The sequence below is a fragment of the Sus scrofa genome, chromosome 1 (genome assembly GCF_054392235.1).
Source record: "Sus scrofa isolate SSC_HxYL_T2T_F1_AM1 chromosome 1, Sscrofa_HxYL_maternal_Yorkshire_Landrace_v2.0, whole genome shotgun sequence".
Taxonomy (NCBI): Eukaryota; Metazoa; Chordata; class Mammalia; order Artiodactyla; family Suidae; genus Sus; species Sus scrofa.
Genome location: NC_139383.1, coordinates 156943907 through 156969848, shown reverse-complemented (window position 1 = coordinate 156969848; position 25942 = coordinate 156943907). Strand labels below are relative to the sequence as shown.

The following is a 25942-nucleotide window of genomic DNA, read 5'->3' as shown; positions in this document are numbered from 1 at the left end:
GGAGAGGCTGGTCATTAGCATTTATTGTCTTGTAATTATTAAAATATTCCCTGCACACAGACCATGAAGAAGGAAGTTCAGTCATGTTGCTAAATCTGTGTGGTTGAAAGATAGTTTTACGAGTGAGGCCAAGTAGGCTCTTTGATGACAGCCCGCAGCTGGGCCTGAGTTTTCTCTACACCGTCTCCTCTGCTCTTTCTGGCCTCACTGAGATTCCCTGTGTTTTCTACTTGCTTTCCTTCTTTTTTTCACATGGCAAGATAAGCTGTGTGGTGCTTTGTTACTGAAGACCCCCAGCTTTCAGGTCTCAACTACTTGTTCAGATGGTTTATTTTTAATCCTGAGACAGTTGTGAAGCCTCTTGACTCTAATGTAGCTGGAGCCCATTGCTGGGTTTTTGCTGCTTCTTTTTCCACCTGTGTGTCCTTTTTTTTTTTTTTTACTCTAGCATACATCCTCAAGTAATCTTTCCAGGATTGAAGTGGGAGAAGAGATCAGGAAGCCCAAGTGACTGGAAGGGTTTCTGTCTGCCCTTAGGCCTGTCTGGGGGCTCTACTCCCAGGAGTTCCCCTGCTGGCAGGGACACCTGGAAACAGTGGCACAAAGTGACCATTTGTAATGGGCTTCACTTGTTGAGTGTTAGAAAAGAAATTCAGTGTTAAGACACTGTATTAGGAAGAATTTTTCTGAAAGAAAAACTAAAAAACAAGTATGTGATATGTGGAGCGTGGGTCCACAGTGAGAGAGACTACATGTGGAGCAGGGGCCTGCAGAAGGCAGGTAGCAAGGTCCACACCTTGATCATGGTGGTATCATAGGTGTGTACTTGTAGTAAAATGCAGAAAGTTGTACACTTTAAATATGCAGAATTTATTGCTTATAACTTATATTTTAAGAAAACATTTAAAATTCTACTGTGATATTATCTAATATCTTTGAATGGTCCCTTTGCCATGATCACAGGAAGTACATTTTATTATATTCAATATTATAAGGATGTTTTTCTCATTTTTATTCATGACAGATATGTATAAATTGCAAAATACTTAGAAAGTTAGATTGTACAGTTCATACAATGCAAATTTTAAAAGTTTATGGCTGATACACTTTGATGGAGAGTGCGTTAAGCATTTGGGTGAAATAACTGGAAAATGAAGGTATTTTCAGTTTTGATATCATAAAGCCAAAAAGCTATGTACTTTTGGGAAAAGGAAGTTTATCTGAATTTGTGATTCATCCATCAGTTTAAATTTGTACCTTCATATAATTTGGCATATTATATATAGACTTTTTCATAGAAAAGAAAGCTCTAATTTCATTATGGATATAGGCAAGGCAATTTGGTTTTTCATTTACACTGCCCATCACTATCACTCATTTTGACTTTTCTGTCTCTCTAATGTAGTGGATTTAGGGACTATTTGGTGTCATTCGCCGTTTGTCTCATCCTCAGTGGAGCATTGTGTCCATGGTGACATCAAGAATGAGTAAACCTGGAGTTCCCGTCGTGGCGCAGTGGTTAACGAATCCGACTAGGAACCATGAGGTTGCGGGTTCGGTCCCTGGCCTTGCTCAGTGGGTTAAGGATCCGGCGTTGCCGTGAGCTGTGGTGTAGGTTGCAGACGCGGCTCGGATCCCGCGTTGCTGTGGCTCTGGCGTAGGCCGGTGGCTACAGCTCCGATTCAGCCCCTAGCCTGGGAACCTCCATATGCCGCGGGAGCGGCCCAAGAAATAGCAACAATAACAACAACAAAAAAGACAAAAAGACAAAAAAAAAAAAAAAAAAAAAAAAAAGAATGAGTAAACCTGCAGACCCTAGAGCTCTTTCTAAAGAACTGAGGATGCCGCCAAGAATTGCGTTGTGTTCCAGAGTAGCTAATGTAATGACAGCATTAACACCCTAGGCAGCCACTTGCTGGGAGCTGTGCTGCAGGTCCCATAGTGGCAGGTTTGGTTTCTTACTGCTGCAGAGGTGACTGGAAGGAATGCGTTTCAGGCACCAGAGACATTTGGGAAATGCGTTTCTGGCTTTTGTGATCAGGCAAATTTATTAACAACAATGAGGTCACAACAATTTTCAATAAATCATGACTTGCTGATTTATTTCAAAAGATCCATATAGCAGTAAACAATACCATTTACATTTAATTAGTTTTATTGAACGAAAGGCAATTTTATTTGTAATGAACCACATGTTATGATTAAGGATGTATTTTAATGACCTTTAAGTAATGCGAACAAATGTTGCCCTTGACCTAATAGCAGAGGCTTTCCTACATTATTGAAAACTTCAGAATGATTTTTAAATTATCATGAAACGCTTCGAATGACATTCTCATTATTGTGCCATTATTCAGTCATTTGATGTCTAATATACTAGATGAAATGCATTCTCTAAATGTTCATGTGCATGTCGAAATATGGAGATTGTTGCCAGGCAGTTCTTTATTTCCATGTATCAAAAGGTAGTCCGTTATGTAAGAACTTCATTTTTTGAAAATTGCTGTGATGGTGTAGTACTTCAATGATCGGTGATCCTCAAACTTGCCTTATCTCAGGAAGTGGTTGGCTGCTTATTAAACATCTTGGCTGTCTTTCCATATGTCTAAAATTATTATACAGTGTATTTCTTCTTGTGTGAACTAGCTTGACTTAATTAACTTGAAGAGGCATTTTTATTAGCTAACATATAATAAGCCACAATAGCAGACCCACTGTGGTGAACTGGTGTGTTTTGAACTCGGTGGTTACAGTGGCATGTTCTGTGGAGGATCATTCTGAGCGTAGCTTTGGGGGTTCAGTCATGAGGCTCTATCCCTGCCTATGATTTTGGAAGTAGTGCATCCCACGTGTTTATTATATTCTGCTCTAAGGTCTAGAGTGGTCTGTTTCCTGCACTGATACATCCCAAACCAAGAGAGGTTTCTTCTCCCTCACGTAACAGCCCAGAGGTGGGTGGTCCAAGGCTGGGGAGGGGGGTGTGCAGCTCTTTCTCCCTAAGTGACCTTCAGCTGTGCCCCAGGGTCTGCTCCCTGCAGCTGGGACATCAAGAGGGGAGAGCGTGGAGCTGGGGCCCACAGCCCCTCAGAAGGAGCTGTGTGCAGAGACCTGGCTGTGCCCAGCGCGGGATTGGAAGGTTTGCCTCTAGGAGATGGAAACATGCAGAGTAGTCTCTGTCCCACTGCCTGCGTTTGTTTTCCGTCAAGTTTCTTTCATTTCTTCCTTCACGTCCTACTGGGTGGCTTGCACTAAGACTTTTCAGTTGGTTCTCTTGGAGGGTTTCCCTGCCTTCAGAGCAAGGGGCTCCATACAGAATTGTGGTTGTGATTACCATTTTTATTAGAATCAGTTATTTCCCACTTGTTCTTCGAGGAACTAGAAGCAACTTGAAAATTTATGTCCCTCACCTTGATTAAAGTAGGAAATAAATGAAATGTGAACTGCAAAATAGTAAATATGTCTTCTAGGAAGAAAAGAAGGCTCATCATTTTTAGATTGTGGCCTGTTTCTATTGAAAAATATTTTCTGGGAGGGAATGAAGCTTGGCATCCAGCTCATCAGTCAGAGCTCCTGCTGACAGGGCCTGTGACCAGGAGGGGCCCTCCTGACAGGGAGTGGAGAGGCAGCAGGAGCCTGCATGGAAGCGACAGCAAAGGGAAGACCTGTATTGACCAGAAACTGAGCCTCCGTGAATAAGGAGTTGCAGGAACACCAAGACTGAATATGGGTCTCTAGTACATTGTAAGAAACCTGAGAGCATGTTATAGTCCAGACAGAAGCTAAGGAAAAAGGCAGAGAGGAAAGTAAGACCTCTTAGAAAGACACGTGATTGAGTCTCTCAGAACGAAGGAGGGAACAGAGTGGTGGTTAGTGGATCTAGCTTGGTCCCCAGCACTACCTGTAATCCTTTCCTCTGTGTGGTTTTTAAATGTATTGAGGTAAAATTGGCATACAATAAATTGCACTGTTAAACTGAACTCTTTAATACGCCAATGAGACCATCACCGTAGTATAGCAAAACACCTGTTGCTGCCAACCTTTAATCCTGTGTGTGTGTGTGTGTGTGTGTGTGTGTGTGTGTGTGTGTGTGTGGTCAGCGGTAGTTCCTTTCATCCATGGCCAGGTTTCACACTTTTCCACTCTCCTTTAATTTCTGATCCCCCTACCTTTCTCTCGTCAGATGTCTTGCCTTACAGAGAAAAATGATTATATCCAATGGAAATTCCCTACATTTCCCTCCAGTAAAGAAACAGTGTTGTCCCTCTTGGCACCCACCCGTTTACCTGGTAACTGTTACAGCCAAGACTGGTTCCTTCTCCCCTCCTATCTGAGGGTAAGTCTTCCACACCTCACTAACCCTGCCTTCAAGACCTTGATGGGCCGGCCGCTCCCTGCCCTTCCTTTTCCTCATGCCCTTCTGCTGGCCTTGTTCTCTTGGGCCTCAGGCCTCCAGCCAACTCTGCTGTCTCACTTGTTCCTTGCTCAGTTTTAGATTGAATATATTTAGAAACCTGTTTTACTTTGTCTATGGGCTTTTTGGCTGTCCCGCTGCATTTTTCTAGTGGTTGCCAGAGGTTGCAACAATGCATTTAACTGAAAGTGTATTGTGAAAAATTAAAGTTGTATCATTTCACATTAAATTAAATTAAGAACCTTGTAATTGAATAGATCCATTTATCCCATTCATCCTTGAGGCTAAAGCACATTGTGCATTTTTTGTATGCATATATTTTTGTATGCATTTACATACTTTTTATATGAAGTATATCTACATATATCATAAACTGTTCTGAAGTTTTATCTGTAAAGAATAAAATGAAAATATGGATTTTTGTTTTTCTTTCGATAGTAACCATTTTTTGTTCTTCACCATTCCTTCCTAAAGATCTGAGTTTCTCCTGAATATCATTTCACTTCAGCCTAGAGAACTTGTTAGTATTTCTAGTAATTTTGTCTACTAGCAGTGAATTCTCATTTTCATTTATTCAAAAATATCTTTGTTTCACCTATTTTTGTGAGGAATATTTTTTGCTGAATATTGAATTCTGGGTTGACAAGTTTTTTTCCCCCAAAGCATTTTAAATATTTTGTTCCACTGTGTTCTGCTTTCATTATATGTGATGAGAAATTAGTCTTATTTTGAAAGTTTTTCCTGTATGTACTTTTTCATTTTTCTCTAGGAATTTTAGAGATTTTTCTTTTTTTTTTTTTTGGTAGTGACTTTGATAGTTTTAAATTTTACTAATCTGTCTAGGGGTTTCCTGAATCTGCACATTTATGGCTGTCATCCAATTTGGCATATTTTCAGTCATTGTTTCTTCAAATAGCTTTTCCCCACCCACTCTGAGACTGCTCCCAGGAACCCAGCTGTGAACATGTTAGATCCTTTCTGCTCTCAGGCTCTGAAGCCAGGCTCCTTTTCAAGACCTTTTCCTCTGTGTTCTTCAGATTCAGCATCTCTTGACCTGTCTTAAAGTTCACTGACTCTGTTCTGTCATCTCCAATCTGCTCTTAAGCCTATCTAATGAATTTATTTCGGTTGTATTCCCTTCAATTCCAGAATTTCTGGTGGGTCTTTTTTTTTTTTTTTTTTTTTTTTGTAAATATGTTTTCTTTTTCTATGCTGTGATTTCCTATTTGTTTATTCTTTAGGAGAATGTTTTCCATTAAAAATTTGAGATATTCCAATAACTGCTTTGAAATTCTCATGTCTTAATTCTGATGACTGGTCATCTCATTGTTTGGATTCCACTTGAACATGGAACTTGTGTTCTCTATTCTTCATATGTCTGGACACTTAGGTGGTAGCTTCAACATCACTGGTACATTGTAGAGACTGTTCTTCCAAAGAGTATGGAGTCTTTTGGATTGGTTTTGTTTTACCTAGTACTTACCTTGACAGAAGTCAAACCCCCCAACCCCGACTTTCCTTTTCTGGCTGAGCTGGACTACCTGCACTCTGTGCCCCATGCACAAGAGCATATGTCTTGGAATGCGAGTGCACAGGACTGGGCCCCCCTGAGGCACTCTCCTCTCTCATGCTGCTGCTGCTGCTGCAGTCACTCTCTCTCTGACCTTTAATGTCTGGAGACCTGTGACTTTCTAAGTGTTAGCAGCCACAAAACGTAAACTCATAAAGATGGCAAACTCTGTGTTTGGAGGACCCTCAACACCACCCCCAGTTTTGATAATTCTCTTGGAGGACTCCCAGGACTCAGCATGTAGGCCCACTTGTAGCCACGATTTATTATGGTGAGAGCACACAAGGCACAGTCAGCAGAAAGAACAGGCATATGGGGTGATATCTCAGGCAGAAGCTTCCAGACTTCCCTCCCAGTGCACTCACAGGATACACTGAACACTTCCAGCAATAAGTGGAAACACGTATGGAAGGTTTCTCCTGGAGACTCACAGGGCCTTTACTAGGGGCTGGACCTGGAGGTACCCTCTGCCTGGCACATACTAAAATCCCAGACCCAGATGCAAAGCAGGCATTGGACATAGGCCATGTTGCTTGGCTAAGCAGTGGTAGGTGCCCTCTCTTACCTAGGAACAGTGGGAACTCTCCTGAGATCCACATTCCCAGGCCCCAGCCAAGGGCCAGCCTCTCAAACAGGGCTTTCTCTGGCCTGCTGGGTTAGATTTCTGCACTGCCCACTCACTTGGCCAAGGCATATTTGCAGCAAGAGGACAGGCAGCACTGTTGTCCTACGATCTCGCCTGCACTCTGGGTGCCACAGCCCTTTGGGAGATGAGACAGCGCCCACTCTCTATGATGAGGAACTCAAGCTATCAGGTGTGCTGAGCAGCCCTGGGGTTTCAGATGCCAGCCTTTGGCAGAAGCTCTCGGGGCAGGAGGGCACTATGCAGGCAGTTCTGAGGAGCGCAGGTGACCTTGTCCCACTTCCTCTGCTCCTCCCCAGGGTCGGGCCATTGCTTCTGCTGTCACAGCATTTTTGTGTACCAGGCAACATTCCTAACTCTGTCTTTTTAGTCACTCCCTCCTCCCCAGACATGTCAACCGAAAGGGTTTGACACAACACAAAGCATTTTTTTCAAGAAAATATTTTTATGTAACAACCAGGAAGACACATCATGGTCAGGAATTGGTCAAGAGGAACTTCGAGTCTTTAGACTTTTTCAAGTGGCTTTCAATATCCCCTACCCCTTTCACCCTGACCATTTATCTTGGGAGTGGCCCAGTGTCCATTTCTAGAACAGAGGCACTAAGTAATAAAACTGCCTCATGAGGCATGTGTATGGGAGGAAGTCTTGGGAAGTGGGGCAGGCTCGTGTCCTCTGGGGCAGCCCCAGGTGCTGTGTATAAGTATCTTACAACTGCTTAAGACACATACCTGTCATTAGGTAGTGGATGTCCATGAGAATCAAAAGAAATCTCCACACCTCTGCTGAGCTTAAAAATTGTTTCTTTGAATTATCTTCCATCCTAATTCGTAGAGTTGGCACACAAAATATAAGAAAATCAACCATCACCTTTTATAAATAATATTTGAAAAATATTAATTGGTGATTGAAAAGTTTCCAACTAATTTTGTTTACTTATTATGTAATTAATTCAGATATTCTGCATTCCAGGACCTTTTTTCGATCAGTGCTTATGTTTATGCTCAGAAGCCACAACTGGATATTCATAGTTTTGAAGGCACATTTACCAGGGTAAGTTAAGTCTTTCATTAAACGTAAATATATTCATTAAGTTAAAAATAGCAAACCTGTATTTTGAAAGAGTAATTAAATCAAGTATCAATTCATACAAATTCTGAACTAAAATGTGAAGATCTAGAGAATGTTACAAGTGCTTAGATTTTCTGTATCAAATGTCTTTGGGATACATTCAGTGTCCCAAAGTTTTTTATTTACTTAAAAAGACAAAAAAATTTTTAAAAATTTTTTAGGGCCACACCCACGGTGTATGGAAGTTCCCAGGCTAGGGGTCGAATTGGAGCTCTAGCTGCTGGCTACACCACAGTCACAGCAACACTGGATCCTTAACCCACTGAATGAGGCCAGGGATCAAACCTGTGTCCTCATGGATTCTAGTCAGGTTCATTAACCACTGAGCCACGACAGGAACTCCCCAAAGTTTTTTATTTTAAGCACATTTATTCTTGATAAGATCCTTCTTCCTTAAGATACAGTGAATCAGTAAAATGGAATAATTCAGCTTGTTTGGTTTTGATTTTGGATCATAGTACATTATGATATCCACATCATCTCTTGATTTTTATTAACTGGTTGACTGGATGTCATTGTGTATGTGCACATTCATTTCCTTACATACACATGTGTGTAGTTCATTCCATACTCTTTGCACTATTATGGCATTTTAATATAGCCTGAAGTCCCCTCTCGCCCTGATTATTTAATAGGATATGGAAGATTCAGTAACTTTTTATTTTAACAGCTTTTACTGATATTATAATACTTAGGGATTTTAATAAATGATTATTTTTTTCTTTTTAATTGCTGCAGTTATTTTTTAAAGATTTCTGGTAATACAGTCAGCTTTGTTTCACTCTTGGTCACTTACAAGGATTGGTGAGCAGCTGTCACCATTTGAGAAAGCATTTAAGGGCATGTTGTGTTCCAGATAATGTGCAAACTATGGGCATGTGAAAATGACGAAGAGATGCCATTACTCTGTAATCTTATTTCTACAAGTGCCGCAGTAAAAGTGCATGCATGAGATGTTCGTGGCAGCTTAGAGAATAATGCTGTCCTTGTGATCAGTACCTTGTAATGAGCTCTGAAAAACTAACATCTCTGTGCTTTTGCAAAAATATTTATGAAAAAAGAATGTTCTTATTAAAGACAATTTAGCATATGAGAGAAAGTCTTAAAGGCACCCTTAGTACAATAAATTAAGAGTTATTAACATAACCACTATTAATACTTTGGAATTGTATTTGCTTTCTTCCTTTCTGTTTCACAGGTTTATTTTGCTTATCATTTGCTAAAAGTTGAAAATATTTTCTAGACAGTGGCTGAGAGTGAGTGCAAGTGTGAGTGAAGCACGGCAGAAAACACCAAGACTACAAAGTACAGTTCAGCTAGGGAGTGTGTGACTGTGTGTGTGACTGTGTGGCTGTATATGTGATACACTGTGTGACCCTGCAAGCAAGTGTTGGGGAAGGAGGACTGGGAAGGAAAGCCAGACTCAATCCTGAAGGTCTTTGTCAGAAGGGAGAACTGGGAATTTCTGTTGTGGCTCAGCAGATTTAAGAACCCGACTAGTATCCGTGAGGACTTGGGTTCGATCCCTGGCCTCACTCAATGGGCTAAGGATCCAGCATTGCTGTGAGCTGTGGTGTAAGTCACAGATGCACCTCAGATCTGGTGTGGCTGTGGCTGTGGCTGGCAGCTGTAGCTCTGATTTGACCCCTAGCCTGGGAACTTCCATATGCTGCATATGTGGCCCTAAAAAGCAAAAAAAAAAAAAAAAAAGAGGGGGGGAAGAAGGAGATGAGAAGATTTTCAGCTTAGAGGAGAAGCTGTAATATTGTTGTGTATAGGATAATTGCCCTCACCTGAATTTGTTTACTTGTCACAGCTCCTCCCCGCCCCCCGGGCCCATGCACTCCCCCAGACTGCAGCTCCTACATGTAGCACAAGTGTGAGAAAGAAGATACTTCAAACTTCAGTTTATTGCAAATGGGATTAAATACCCAAAATGGCACAGTCAGCCAGGATAGTGTAGAAGAAAGTTGTTTGTGCCAGGATCCTGATTTCATCAAGGCTTTTTAGTTATTTTAAGATATACTTACCTTGTATGAATTATGGCAAGTTCTTAATAAGTATAATTCATTGCCTTCATTTGATATTCCTGACAAGGTTTTGTTTCACTCATTTTTTAATTTTATCTAACTTGAATTATAGGTTATTCCAGATGAAAAAACCGTGCTAAATAATTAGTTTTGTAACTGGAAAATGGAATTTAGTGTAATTACTGAAAATACCAACTGAACATTTTAAAAAGTGATATCTGCTTGTATTCCTTTTTAATGGTATAACGTATAAAAGAGAAACTATACATTTCTTTTGATCTAGCCTGTATAGTTAAATAAGAATCAGAGCAAATTAATTCAGGTGTCCTGTGGCAATAGACATATATTTTATTGCCCATGCAGAGTTTAATACAGGTATGCACATTGTAATTAATATCTGTATCCACTTACCTTAAAACAATGTCAGGGTTACCTAAATTGTTGATTATATGACATTTTGTATTATATAAATGATTCATTTTATTATTATTATTGATATCATTAATTTTGCTTATTGTTCAAGGCTTTGCTTTTCTCTCTGAAGTTTGGGGTTTTAAAACTGTGGCCAGTTTTAAATTGAAATATTAACAATATTCATGGTCCTTAAATCATATTCCCACTTAATCTTTTTATGATGCATTTTCTATTGTAATTTCCTTTGCAAACCATAGCATACTTATCATTGTTCATGTCTTTTCCAATCAAAATACTTTCCCTTTAAAAAGGAAATTTCTATTGTTTGTTAAATAGGGTGCACTATTGAGAAAACAGCTTGAAATTGTAGCATTTTGCATTCTTTATCCTCAAGGCAAATTTTATCTTTTCAAACTGTGTAACATTAAGGAGAAGAAAACCCAAAGAGAAAGTTATTTAGAAATAATTTCTTTCCCATCTTCTCTATCTTTATTCTGTACTACATGAGATTGGTAAAGAACTATCTTTTACAATAATTTTCCCAATATTAGAAAAATGTTTAATGTTTAAAGTCCATCATTGTTATTATAGAAACTGCATAGATCCTATGTATTTTCAGTATATGATTGTGTTAGAAATTGATAAGAAGCATTCATATGGCTAAATAGTCCTAGAACAGTAATGGGAGAACCAACTTACATTTCTAATAAAACTGAATTGTTTAGAACCTTTTATTTACAGTTTAGAAAGCCTAATAAAATTTTTCTTGGAGTTTGACACAATGGGAAAATACTATACTGAAAGATATGCATGTAATTTTAAATTTCCATATTAAGGGAGCTGCAGGAAGAGATGTAAACTAATGAAATTGTATTCATTTCTACTTTTACGGTCAATTCATGATTATCTGTTGCAGGCAGGGTGGCCTAAGGAGTTTTTAGGAGCTGGGATGGCCTAGAATAAGAGCAGACTGCTGCCATCTTGCTGAGTTCTACAGTGAGGGGTGTCAGAAATTAGAGGGAGAGTGTCTGTCTGTTCTTCCATTTATTCTCTTACTGAACAGAGGTGAGTGTCTGCTCTGTGCTCCATGCCCATAAGATCAAGGTCAATGCCATGGTTAGGTAACTCACAGTCTGGAGGGATTGCTAAACATAGGAATAGCTATGATACAGTGAAAATATTTAGAATTTATATTAAAGAATAATTTTACTTGTTTTGTACTTTCAGTGATAAATGTGTGAATCAGCAATGGGAAGCATATATATCCCAGTTATATACTCAATTTGCTAGGTCATGGCTTAAACTCCTGCATTAATACACAGTTACAGGATATTCCATGTGCACCATATTCAGAAAAGAGACGTGAGGGTATTCCACTTTTTCTGTCTCTCCAACAGTGTTTATCAGTGTTAGATTATAAGACCATCTTTGTAAATGAATCCAAAATTGGTCATTTCAATTTAGTCATAAATTTCAGTACAAAATTTTTTTTTCTTTTTTTTTTTGGTCTTTTTAGGGCCACACCCATGGCATATGGAGGTTCTCAGGCTAGGGGTCTAATCGGATCTGTAGCTGCCAGTCTACACCACAGCCACAGCAATGAGGGATCCGAGCCACATCTGTGACCTACACCACAGCTCACAGCAACACCGGATCCTTAACCCACTGAGTGAGGCCAGGGATCGAACCCGCAACCTCATAGTTCCAAGTCGGATTCATTTCTGCTGCACCACCTCGGGAACTCCCCAGTACAAAATAATTAATGCATAGAGGCCACTTTCTTTTTTCTTTAAAGTTGATGCTTTGTTCTATAACACCATTAAAATCAAGGGAAAACTCAGTTTTCCTGGATAACCTCTTCCTGAGTTAGGCAGCTTTTTTCTCTTTATCTTGAACAGCTACTTTGGTTGTAAGCACAGGGTACAAATGGTGGTTCCCTGCCTGACATTTTTCTGTGAAAGAAACAAGAAATGGTATTTGAGTACATGAGGCAAAAGGACATGAAAATCATCAAAAACAAACAAAAAAACAAGAGTTCCTGGCGTGGCTCAGCGGAATCTGACTAGCATCCATGAGGACGAAGGTTCGATCCCTGGCCTTACTCAGTGGGTTAAGGATCCAACATTGCTATGAGCTGTGGTATAGGTCACAGATGTGGCTTGGATCTGGTGTGACTGTGGCTGTAGCTTAGGCCAGCAGCTATAGTTCCAATTCAACCCCTAGCCTGGGAAACTCCATATGCCACAAATGTGGCCCTAAAAAGACAAAAAAAAAAAAAAAAAAAAAAAAGACTTGAAAATCTTATGTATTATAAAGACTTTAATGATGGTATTCTAGCCTAGCCACTGTGCAGGAGCTTGATTTGATTCCACATATTTTGGAAAGCAGTAAATGTATTACTGCTATTAGTGTAACACTATATAAAAATATGGAGTTCTCTCAGCAGGTTAAGGATCTGGCGTTATCACTGCAGTGACTGGGGTCACTGTCTTGGCATGGGTTCACTTCCTGAGCCCAGAACTTCCATATGCCATGGGCGTGGCCAAAAAAAACACTATATAAAAATAAAATGGTTAAAGGTACTAAAACATTTTATAGCCTTACCATCCTATAAATAGTAATATTATTCTCTTGACTGTTCCCCACTAAATTATTTCCCATGTATGTACCTGTTTATATTGGAATAATATAGGCCTTATATTTTCCCCACTTAAAATATATATATTCCTCTAGTATTTTTATATATTAGATATCAATAGGCATTTTAAAGCTAAAATTACTAAATGCAACAAAATGGAACATTTTACTTCACAAACTATAATTGAAAGAAGTAACTCCTAAGGGACTTCGAATCAAGACAAAGTATGTATTTGTCTGCAGAAGCAGCGATTGGCCATCTGCTGGTATCAGAGTATAGAGCAGACAGAATATTTCATTGAGGGCCATCTATGGAGCTTCTGCACTTCAAGACCTAGTTTACGTACCATCATTGGAAGACTTGCTTATATTTCCTTGTTTGTACCACTGCACTTTGCTACCTTTCTCTCTCCCCCTGGGGCACTACTTTGTCCTGTTTCTGTGCTTGTTTAGCACTCACACTAAACCAGGGGCTACTTACTTAGATGAATGGCTATTTTAATTCTTCTAACACAATACTTGGTGTATGTTTAGATTCCAGATACATGTTTGAATGAATTGAATGTACTGTCCTATTTACAGATGATATAACTAAGGCATAGTTAAAAGAAACAGCAGTCTGTATTCTTAAAGTGAATTTTTTCTTTAAGAAATGGCACCCCACCTGTGTTTTAAACACATAGCAACTCCGCAAGCTTCATATTGACCAAGCCTGATACTGAGGGAATGTCTCCACCAGGTGGCAGCCTTTTGGGAGCTTGTGAAGGTGGGGAGGTGTGGGCTGCAGGAGAGAAATTTAGCAGTGCTTGGAAGGCACTGGTGGGTCTAGTTGTTTTATTGTGTCATTATTTCTATCTCTTCCTGTCCAGTTGTTCTAGCCAGCATTGCAAGGGAGATAGTAAATCTTCCCACTACTACTGTAGGCATGTGTACTCCTTAAGTTCTATTAATTGCTGCTTAATATGTTGTCTTTGGTTAGGAGCATAATTATTTATAATTGTCATCTTTTTGCCTTATTGAACACTTAATTAATACGTAATGTCTCTTGAGATCCTGTTTGATTTAACATCTAGTTTGTGTGATACTAGTATAGCCACCCCTGCTCCCTTTTGCTCACTCTTTGCATGGAATATCTTTTCCCATATTTTCACTTTCAGCTGCTTTGTGTCTATGGATCTAAAGTGAGTCTTTTGTAGATAGTAAATGGTTGGATAATTTGTTTTTATCCATTCTGCCAAAATCTATCTTGTGATTTATGAACTTAATCCATTTATATTTGAAGTAATTAGTGATTAAAGAATGACTTATTTCTGTCATTGTACTGTTTTCTATATAGCCTATAGTTTCGTTGTCTCTCATTTCCTGCGTTACTATCTTGTATTGTGTTTTGTCAGTTTTTTTATAGTGAAATTTTAAAATTCCTTTCTTATTTCCTTTTCTGCATGTTCTATAGCTGTTTCTTCGTGATTACCATGAGGATTACACTTAATATCCTAAGGTTATAACACTCTAATTTGAATTTATACCAACTTAAGTTAAATAATGTATAAAAACTCTAATCCTTTACAGCTCTATCCCCACCTCTTTCAGTTGTAGTTGTTACAAACGTACATCTTCATATATTGTGTCCTAAAATATAAACTAATAATTCTTTTAAATGCATGAATGTCTTAAATTATGCAGAAAACAAGATTTGGAATTACAAAGTTAGAGTGATACTAGTTTAGAGTAACAATTGTTGCTTCTTTTTCTTTAAATTTATCAGTCTCTTAAATCATGTAGAGAACAAGGAGTACAGTTATAAACCATTATTACAATAATATTTACTTTTGTAATTATCTTCATTGAGATCCTTGTTTCTCCATAGGGTTTTAAGGACCATCTGGTGTCCCTTTACTTCAACCTACAGGACTCCCTTCAGCACTTCTTGTAGGAAAGGTCCATTGGTCCCTCCCAACTTCCTTAGCTTTTGTTCATCTGGGAATGTCTTGATTTCTCCCTCACTTCTGAAGGGCAGTTTTGCTAGATAAGATGTAGGATTCTTGGTTGAGAGTTTTGTTTGTTTGTTTAGCACTTTGTCTATATTAGTGTACTGCCTCTAGCCTCTAAAGTTTCTGATGAGAAATCTGCTAATCATTTTATTGAGGATCCTTTGTATGTGACAGTTCACTTTTTTTTTTTTTTAAGTGAAGTCTGAATTTGCTTATTTCTTGATGCTTTCAAGATTCTGTCTTTGTCCTTGTCTTTTGGTTTGGTTTGGTTATAATGTCTCTAAGTGTGAGTGTCTTTCAGTTCTTACTTGGATTTGATTGAGCTTCTTGAATGTTTACATTCATCTCTTTCATTAAAGTTGGGGAATTTTCAGCCATTATTTCTTCAGATTTTCTCTTCGCTCTGTTTTCTCTTCTGGGATTTTCACAATGCATATATTGATTTGCTTTGTTGTGTCCTGTAGATGGATTCCTTAGTCCCTTTCAGTTTTCTTCAACGTTTTCAGCCTCTTAGCTGCCTTTATCTTACCTTCAAGGTCACTCTTTCTTCTGCCTGCTCAAAACTGCCTTGAGTCCCTTTAGTGAGTTTTTCATTTTGATCATTGTACTTTTCAGCTCTTGGAATTATTTTGGTTTCTGATTAGGTTTCTGTCTCTTCATTCACATTTACATTTTATTCATACATCATTTTCTTAACTGTCTCCACATCTTTGGTCTTTGAATATCTGTAATATTTTTCTTTAAGATCTTTGTCTAGTATATCTGCCATGAGGTCATTTTCAGGGATAATTTCTGTTTATTTATATTTTTCTTTTGAATGGGCCATACTTTTCTGGGTTTTTTTTGTTTGTTTTTTTTTTTGAACACTCTACATTTGAACATAATACTGTGGTAACTCTAGAAGTCAAAACCAGAATTTGCTGGGGTTTTGTCACTGTTTTTGTTTCTTGTTCTTTGCTTGCTGTAGACTCTGCTGAGGATCATCCTGCGATGTAAACTTAATGTCTTCTTGTGTCTTTTTTGAGACTTTCCTTGGTCCTAGGCAGTCATTTTCTATTTCCTTCCATGTATGCTGTTGTTTTTGAATGTCGTAGTCTTTAATGTCTGGCTTGAAAAGGAAGAACAGAGAAAAGCAAAGGGGATAAAGGGCACTAGCCCTTGAAATCCACTTGATGGGGGAGGGGATTGCCACAATGGGGGAGGTGTAACAGCAATGGCCACCTGCCTCTTTGGCTGCATCTCTGCCATCTGAAGCAGTCATCAGCAACATAGCGCAGGGTCCTTCTTGCCCACCCTGGCTTCTGCAAACTGCTCTGGAATCGTGTGCTTGGCCTCCTGCCATGTGGCTGGGGTGGGACATGTAGGTCACCAGAATTGCCTGCAGTAACTGTCCAGTTCTTCCCTGGAATGCGTATGCCTCCCGCAGGTGGCAGACTGGTTACAGCTGACAGATTGCACTCCTGTAGTTGCCGTCCAGCTGGGACATGGTGCTGGTGCTTCCTGTGCCTCCATCACCCCAAATCCTCTAAGTGCCTGACTTTCACCCCGTTTTGCACTGCCTTTCCACAGCTTGTCAGCCAGGCCCAGCTGGTGGACTTGTTTTTACTACTGTAGGTGTCTAAAGTATGAGTAATGAAAAAGTTGCTAATTTGTGTGTGTTTTTTTTTGTTTGTTTTTTGTTTTTGCTCTTCTGTTCCTGAACAGGAAGACAGTGATCCACCCATTCATGAAAGTCTCAGCATAGAAAATACATTGTGGGCAAGCACTGTTGTTGCCTCAGGTAAGAAATAAGCTCTATTTTTAGCATGAATTCTCGTATATAGGAGATGCTTTGTGTTTTTAAGTGTCTCCAAATAAGTGTATCTCAAGTGCTTTCCCCATGGAGAGAAACACAGACCCCAGTTCAGCAGGTGGGGGACAGGCCCAGGCTTGTGCTGCTGCTCTCCCCTTGGTGCCCTTGAGGAACAGATGGGGCAGCTCGGGCCATGCCCCTCATGAAGGAGTGCATGGGGCCTTTTGCTAGGTGACGCCTGTTTCTTGATGGATTTGTTGGTGTACCTTCAAGGCTGGTGTCACCCAGAACTGGGGAAGCACACAGTAAGTTTAGAGCGACCTTACCACTCACTCATCTAACCGGATTCACGGGAGGCCAGTGGGGTGGGAGGTATGGGGAAGAAAAGCATTGGATGAGGCAGGGGCCTTGGGAGGTAGATCGGACCAGGTCTTTAGGGGCCAGGGTGAAAATTCTTCTGATGAAATTGGAGTATGTTGGCGTACTTCTAGTGGTCGAACAGGGAAGCCACTTAAATATACATTTTGGAAAGCCACTTTCTTCCAGAGGTGCTGAAAATCTAAATGATTATCACCGTTTCAGAAAGTAGGTGACCTTGCTGCTGGCACCAGGAGGAGCAGCGGGGGGCGAGGGTTATGGCGGGGGAGGCCGGGAGATACACAGGGTAAAACTGTCCGTGCCCATGCTGACAGCCCTCTTCTCCCAGAGCACTTGTCCACGAATGGCTTTGTGTGGACTCCTGGCTCCAGACCACACACTGGGGGTGCAGTGAGGGACAAAATCCTTAAGGACCCTGTCCTCAGGAGCTTATGGGCAAGAAAGACCTTACAGAGATGGGCGAAGTATCTCACACAAGTGCAGGGTGCCTAGAAAAAGGAGCAAACTTTACCTGGGGGAGACTTTTCCAAGGAAGGACGTGTGAACTAGATTTACACCGGCATGACTAGGCTAGATGGGTGTACGGGGGCGTGGGGAGGGCCCTTGGCAGCACAGACCACCATGTGAAAGGGCACAGTGGGCTGGAGACAGTGATCCGAGGGCTGTTCTGCGTGTGTGTTCTGATGGAGCAGTTCCCAGAGGAGAACATGTGTCCCCCTTTAGAGGAGAGAGAATGTTTTATAGCTTTAAAAATGCATGATACGAACATAGCAACTTAATAGATAGAAATTCTGATCAGGGATTAGATGTTTTTTGTCGTGATGGAATTTTCAAATTTCTCCAAAGAAAAAGAGAGAGGAAGTAAGGTTAGCAACCATGAGGAGGCCTCGGGGGCCAGCTGGTCAGTCGCTGTTGAGCCCAGGAGAAGGGCTGTGGCTCAGAGGCCCACCCTTGTCAGCTCGGTCGGAGAGCTGGGCTGTAATTGGGCCAGGCTTTGAACCCAAGGGCACCATCCTCAGTGTCTGTGCCCTTCAGCACTTGGCATGTGACAGAGGTCGGAGAAGCATGTACAACACGGCACATTTACATCCTTGGTCACAGGCTTTACATCTTCTGTGTCTAGGTGTGTCTAGGTGTTGGATTCTGTTTTGTTTTCATCATATTGATCTTTTTTTTTCAATAAAGGGTCAAGATTGAGTTCCCTCATAAAGATATTTGAAGAGTCTCTTTTTCTTTATAAATTTATTTGATCTTTTGTTTGCTTAGTTACAATGTTGTTACTGATCCCCAGTACTATTGATTTCTGGCCTTTCTTCTCAGAGGGATAGAGGCACCCAAGCCGGAGGCGCGTGATACCTGGGTAATTCCTTGTGCGCAGCTTTTCTCTCCTGACCTTAGTTCTCTTGATGACCTTGGCAAGTGTTCTCTCCTAGCTGTGTACCTGAGCAACGCAGGCACAAATTAGTCATCAAAGCACATTCAGCCACATAGGTAACCCTTTCTCGTTCCTTTAGGTACCTAGAATTCTAGGAGTAATGTGAGGACTCTTACTTTCTGTACACTCAGTTACAAGTTGAGAAGGAAAGACCAGTCTTTTCAAAAACCTTATTCTTTAAAAGGTTTATGTCAGTTGAATTCAAGTTGCCTTCTAGGTGAATTCAGGCCTCCCTCCCTTATCATAGGAACTGAACATGTGGGAACAAGGACTCATGTTGACACAGACAGACAGATGCCAAGGACTGAGGGTCACCAAGAGGGACAAACATGACTTTCCAGAGTGCCCTGCTGCTTTCCCTTATTGGTTCAGAGAATCAGGAAACCTGCTGCATTTCAGTGACAGGTGGACATGGGAGATTCTGCTCATAAATGACCAAGAGCCTGGAAGAAAAGATGAGTCCTTGAGAGCAGGGCTGCTGGACGTGTGTGCATAGACAAGGGTGGAGAGGGTGTCCAGGACTGATATTGATGGTGATAAAGACAGAAAGTGAGAGTAAATATTTGAAAGCTTCTAAGATTTTTTTCTTTTTAAGGTTGGGGGTCAAATCAGAGCTACAGCTGCCAGCCACAGCCACATGGGATTCAAGCCGCGTCTGCAGCCTACACCACACCTCATGGCAATGCCAGATCCCTAACCCACTCAGCAGGGCCAGGGATCGAACCCACATCCTCATGGATACTAGTCAGATTTGTTTCCGCTGCACCACAACAGGAGCTCCCAGAAAATTTCAAGAATTTGATGAAGTAATTTAATGTTAAGAAAATGGGGTCAGGTATTTTCTCAATTTTTTTGTTATTCATTTCCCTTGGATACTTCCTGTTGTGGTATTTTACAAACTAGTCCTCATGACCAATTAGAAATTTAAAAATAAAGCCTTTATGGAGTTCCCGTTGTGGCTCAGCAGGTTAAGAGCACAACTAGAATTCATGAGGATGCAGGTTCAATCCCTGGCCTTGCTCAGTAGGTTAAGGATCCAGCATTACCTCAAGGTCTGGTGCAGGTTGCAGACATGGCTCGGATCAGGCGTTGCTGAAACTATGGTGTAGGCCAGCGGCTGCAGTTCCAATTTTGAGCCCTAGCCTGGGAACCTCCATATGCCTTTGGTAAGGTCTTGCCCCTTCCCCTGCTGTGCCCAGTTAGCTGGTGGAGCCCAGACTCAGCGCAGGTGTCACAGTCACTCTCCATGTTCCCATTGGTGGGACTGGAGCGCATGGTCAAACAGGGCATACTCTGCCTTCAAGAGCACAGTAACTGCAGGCTTCACTGCTTTGCCAGGGGCACATAGTTAAAAAGGGAAAAAAGGGAATGCTTTTTTTTACAAAGAAAATCATGTAACCTCTGCAGATGTATCTGCTGAGTGGTGCTGTGGCATCTTCTGTCTTCCTCTGGGTTCTGTGAAGGAAGCAGTTGGTAGTGTGGTGGGATGTGTGATATGTAGCTGTTATTGTCATGTAAACACCATTATGTAAACTGTGGTCATGTTTATTTCCCGATCCTGGCTTAGGGTTCACTAGATTCCACATGTGACATTAATGTGACATCAAAGAGTTTGTATATAATTACTATAGTTAATTCTTCAGTGATTGTTGATTTCAATATTATGGATATATTCTTTTTCACTTTCAAATTTTGAAAAAATTAGGAATGTAAATTATGCATAGCAGCAGTTCTAGGAACCGACTTCCATGGTTTTTAATTTCATATTCCAGAGATGAGTGCCTCTGATCTGAGGCTTTGAATCTATAGGTCATTCTAGGGATATTTTAGTATTCTTTTATTTTTAATTCGATAAAGCACAAAGTTACCATTGCTTCTTGACATACACAATTAGAAAACCAAACTTTTAGGAGACATGAATAAAAGAGACATCTAAATTCAAAGTCAGATATTGTTTTTATAATATTTCTCCTCTTGTTTTCATCGTATATATGCAGAAATGTCAGCAGGGCGCTTGTACCTCATAGTGCTGAGCCTTTACAGTGGAAGGTACCCTTAGACTTGTGCTCAGGGAAACAGGTTCACCTGGTATCATCTTGGCTTGAGGGCACATGACTCTGACCAGTTAAGAGTGAAGTAGGCTCTCTCCATGTTACTTCAGTGTTAAAGTTACAATTTTAATAGACATTAAGGAACAAACAATGTCACTGAAAGGATATTAGTACCTTTTCTAATGTTATGTGTCAGTAAATTAGTATTGCTTAAGAAATCATTTGAGTTTTTCAAAGATTATTTTTAAAGTTGAGATTAGATTTTATTGAACTACCAAAATTCAATAGGCTGTTGGATACATATATATAAAATTAAATGATATAATAATATTTTCCATCAAAACAGTTAATTAGGAAGTGCTCCCTGTGTCCTTCACGTTTCTCTGTAAGGACCACTTTTGTGTTTTGCAGGTACTGTGATCGGTGTTGTCATTTATACCGGAAAAGAAACTCGAAGTGTAATGAACACATCCAATCCCAAAAATAAGGTAGGCGAGGTTGAGGACCAACTGCCTTAATGCCTGCTCTTCCTCTTGGGGAGAGCACATGTGGTTCTGAGTGGCCCATGCACCTTGGCTTAGTACAGAATACAGGCAGAATTTCACAGTGTTGGTGATTTAGGGTATGAATTCTCTGTGTTTGTATAACAACATGCTCGTGTCGAAGAATTTTCAGAACTCTATTCTTGGTTAAGAAGAGTTTTATGTCTCTTAAATTTTTGTTGACATATATATATATATATATATATATATATATATATAATTTGCCCGTAATTTAACATTTAATTGTGGGTCTTTTAATTTCTCTTCAGTTTATTTATTTTACAACTTGCACTCTTTACTTTTATGTTGATTGTTCATTTTTAAAATAAAGGAGTCTATATTAATGTTTTTACGGTATTTTATTTGATAGTGTTATGTTATTAAACGGGTTTTATTCAAGTCATTTCCATTTCAGAAGAAGCATTTTGAAAACCAGATTTTAGTTTTAAAGACTCCGTGATTATATTTCTAAATTAATTATATTCCTTCTTCAGTCCTAAAATTGTTATTTAAGCAGTTGGTGTGTGTGTGAGGTAAATCATATCAAAAAGTTAGTTTGAATTCTCAGTAGTAATTACTTGAATAACACATTTTTGTATAAGTCATAATATCTGCAGATCTCTAGTGAATGAGATGCTCTTTCTAATGGTGCATTTACTCATTTTTCTTTGAAATACAATCTCTGTGTATCTAAGTAGAACAACAAATCCTTTCATGGAGTCACACCTTGCTTTGTGAGTAAGCAATAGGAAAGGTGCAATCTGCAGGAAATTTTAAAACAAAGCAATAGAAATGAAATAATTCTTTGAAAAGATCTTTTTAGGACAAAATGTGTTTCGTTTTTTTCATCCAAATACTATTTTAAAAGATAGTTAACTCCTCAAAAACTAGGAAGACATCACCAGTCCTATGAAACCTTGGCCTGTTTGCAGTGCCGCACTCCAGCACCCATCGTGTTTCCCATCCCCAGAGGGCCCCCACCCAGCAAGGTTGCTGAGCCACCCCGGTGAGACTGATGTCCTTTTACACGCCAGCATGTGGTAGGGCTCCAGACATCTGTATGTGACATGTTTGCAGAAGTCAAAGATGTTGAGCTGCTATTATTTTAGTATAAATTCTGATTTTGATAGTGGAAAAATCTGTCAACACATACATACATATATGTATATGTAAAACTTTGAGCAAATCATATATACTCAAGTCAGTAATTCTAAAATAGAATTAAAATTATTTTAAAGTATTAAACTAATGACAAGAATGAGAATCACATACTTGGCTATGTGTTTTCCGGTAAGTACACTGTTTTTCTTTCTTTAGGAAACAAAACTAGAATGTCAGATACTGCATATATGACTTCCAGGGTTTTTTCCATAATCATTTTACTTTTATATTTATGATAATATTTGAGGGTAAATTTAATTTTAAATATTAAGTTTAAAAGTCTTAAAACTTTTTAGTACAACTATTTTTTCATTCTATTTTACCCTTCAGCCTGCTTGTCACTTTCTCATTGTCCATCTACACAGTCATATCTTTTCTGGGTCACCTTTGGTTTTAGCTCACTGTGCTCGTTCCCTTGGGTGTTGATCCATAGTTACTCAGGTGACCTTTCCCACGTCTATGACACAGTTAAGAACTCTGGCCCTGGAGCCTGACCAGCCTGGGCTAGAGTCTGGTATTGCCACAGACCAGCCCTCTGACTCTGGGCCAGCAGCTAAATTCTGTGTCTCACTGCTCAGTAAATGTTACCTGTCACATCTGTCTGTGAAGTGATGCGTGAGCTGTGAATGGGTGCCATGCATTTCAGCCAGACCCTTGTCAGTCCAGGAGCTGAGTCTGTGCTGCTGCCTCTCCTTCTCCACCCCTAATCTCTGCCCTCTCCTTCTCCTTCCTCCTCCCCTCCTCCCTCTCCCTCTTCTCTTCTTCTCTTCCTCCTCCCCTTCCTGCTTCCTTCCCCCCTCCCTCCTTGCACTGTGCCTCCTCTCCCTCTTTCCTCTTCTCCTCCTTCTTCTTTCTCTTGGTGTGAGCAAAATGCCTCTTACCGTAGGAAGGACATTTTGGGATTTTGCAGAATGGCATCCAAGTTCTGGCTCTACCGTGTGTCAGCCTGCCATGAGGAGCACACATGCTCTTTCTGAGGCCAGGCCTCCCTGGTGCTCAGCCAGCACCTGGTGCTCCCCTTCTAGTTGGAGCCCTTAGAGCAGGGGTAGCTGCTAGTGCATGGTGGGTGCCCATCCAACCCCATCACTTGTGCTGTGTCGCAAGTCTGCTCAGTAGCCTCTGAGGAATGCTGCCATCAGGTTTAGAGCAAGGAGAGGGCCATGCAGCGCAGCAATGCATCAGCATGGTGCCCACTGCTCCTTTAAGGGCGCTGTGGGAACAGACCTCCGCCCTGATGTGGAAGCATTTTTAAAAAACCAAGGAATCGTTTTAGGAGAGAAATAAAATCTCTAAATTTGCATATGTCATAAAATCTTTAAAGTTTAAATGCCAGATTTATAAGAATAAAATTCAGAAAAAGCTTACAAGCGTAATACAGTGGGCAAAAAGTAACAGATTTAATGTATGTAGGGCAAGTATTGATACGTGTTGAATGAAAAGAATGTGTGATCCTAAGCAGAGAAAAGGAAGACAGAAATTATTATTCACTGTAAGACATCAGCTGAAAACTCCCATCTCAGTGGCCTCTGTGGCTTACTAAACCAACAGACTTTTGGATTCAAAGAAGGAGCATAGACGAAAAAGGAAATATGTAAGATGTGTTGAGTCGTTGCTGGGTTTCATCACATTTCTTCAGGGAAGCTGTAGTCTCTGAGAGCTTCCTGGGTGCAGACATAGAGGGAGGGATCGAGTGCCAGGCAGTGATCTGGATGGGAAGCACATACTTAGGAATGGATCATGTGTGGAGTCACACTGTTATACAGATGGGCCCTAGGGCTGAGGCGCTCAGATGCAAAGGCAGATAGGACTCTGAAGGAGGACCCTCGGGCCAAGGGCTGTAGGATGGAAGACTGGACTTGTTGTTAGGCAGGGCCCAAAGTTCCCGGGAAGCACGAGTGACAAACCCTGACTGACTCTACTGTGGGAAGAGGGCTTTATTGATTCTGTTTATTTCTGGTGAGAAAATCAATATTGCGAAACTACTAATGCTTTCAATAAAAGAAGAGAGGGTCTTATTTTATTTTATTTTATTTTTTGTCTTTTGTCTTTTTAGGGCCACACCAGCGGCATATGGAGGTTCCCAGGCTAGCGATCCAATCAGAGCTACAGCTGCCGGCCACAGCCACAGCTACAGCAATGCAGGATCTAAGCCGCATCTGCGACCTACACCACAGCTTACAGCAACACCAGATCCTTAACCCACTGAGCAAGGCCAGGGATCGAACCCACAACCTCATGGTTCCTAGTTGGATTAGTTTCCACTGTGCCACAACAGGAACTCCGAGAGGGTTTTAGTTTATAAAGATGAAAAATATTCTTTGGAAGAGTAAGTTTCACAAGCATCTAATAGTAACACACATATATATATATAAATTAAAAAAATGCTTAATGGAAAATTATATACTGTTATATGGAGAATAGCTACCATGTGAAATATGGTATGGTTTCTTTGATTTTGTAGAAAATATTGACACTCACAGACATAGAAAATAAACTTATGGTTACCAGAGGGGAAGGAGGGGGATCAAGTAGATACACATACTATACATAAAGTAGATAACTAACCAGGTCCTGCTGTAGAGCCCAGGGAACTACACTCAGTATTTTGTAATGACTTATATGGGAAAAATCTGAAAAAGAATAAATATATATATGTGTATAACTGAATTACGGTGCTGTACACCTGAGACCAACATGATATTGTAAATCAACTATACTTCAATAAAAATAAATAAAAAGGAAATACTTACAATCATAAGTTAATCTGCTAGTATTCCCCGCCCCCCCGTCCTTTCCTCCCCCTCCCTCTTACTCTGCATTTCATTTGTTTTCTGCCTTCATTATAGTGTATATTAGAGGATCGTGTGAACTTGTAACATTGTTTTAAGTTCTTAAAAGGAATGCCAGTTTAAGGAGAAACAGTTAATGATAGTAATAGTTGGTGTAGTAAAACTGATGCAGAACATGGAAAGAGCTAGAGACAGCTCCTAAGAGCATTGAGAAAGATTATAGCCTGACAATTGAGGGTCATAAGTTATTGATCACTGTTAAGGACCCAGCTGGTGCTGAGAATCTTAAATTTATCTTGGAGCCAGTATGGTTTCCTCAGGCTGATGTTCACGAGCCCCGAAGCAGAAGTGAAGAAACAGCTGGTCTCAGGTTTTGGACTATTGGGTGGGTGTGAGAGCAGAGGGCTGACAGGAGCTCCCCACAGCAATGACACTAACTGGCTACATGCAGATGGGCAGTGAGGTCGGTGACAGCAGAGGGGTCCCGTGGGTTGAGATTAGACGTCACAGCACTCTTAGTGCCCACGCCCACTCCCAGGCCCCTATTTCTCAGTTATCCTGTGTACGGCACAGGTTTTGCATCTTTGATGACAGCTTTTCTGGAGAAAGCCATCTCCCCCTGGGAGGACCACCAGCCACTCTCTGCTGCCTAGGGCTGTGAGCGTGATTTCCCTCTCATGTGTCTGGGGCTTTCGAGGACCATCCTGTGCACTTGGTGAATATCTTCCAAGAGCTGAGTAGATGGGTTTTAGATATTTGACCAGTTTATATTGGTTGTCTCATAAAGTGTACTTTAAAACTTACTATTTACTCACCTAGTGTCCCAGGCCTTTATTTGGCCAAGTTTCCTTTTTGTCTTCATTTTGTCCACTTTGTTCTTCTCTAGCTGCCTTTTTAAAGATAATTTCAGGGGTTCCCATGGTGGTGTAGCAGTAACAAACCCAACTAGTATCCATATGGACACAGG

General features: G+C 40.5%; 1 protein-coding gene across 30 annotated transcripts in view; it reads left to right on the top strand.

Moving 5' to 3' along the window:
• Positions 1–25942, top strand: part of ATP9B (ATPase phospholipid transporting 9B (putative)) — a 198309-nt gene that overhangs the window by 71053 nt on the left and 101314 nt on the right. For 23 of the 30 annotated variants that reach the window (XR_014840702.1, XR_014840698.1, XR_014840710.1 and 20 more), the window contains 3 exons: positions 7597–7677; positions 16532–16607; positions 20895–20971. Coding sequence is in view for 24 of the 30 variants with exons in the window: in XM_085017423.1 (XP_084873549.1) it covers positions 7597–7677; positions 16532–16607; positions 20895–20971 (234 nt within the window). In the remaining 6 variants the exon portion in view is untranslated. The remainder of the gene's footprint in view (positions 1–7596; positions 7678–16531; positions 16608–20894; positions 20972–25942) is intronic. The other 7 variants (XR_014840706.1, XM_085017429.1, XM_085017425.1 and 4 more) reach the window with 1 other exon arrangement.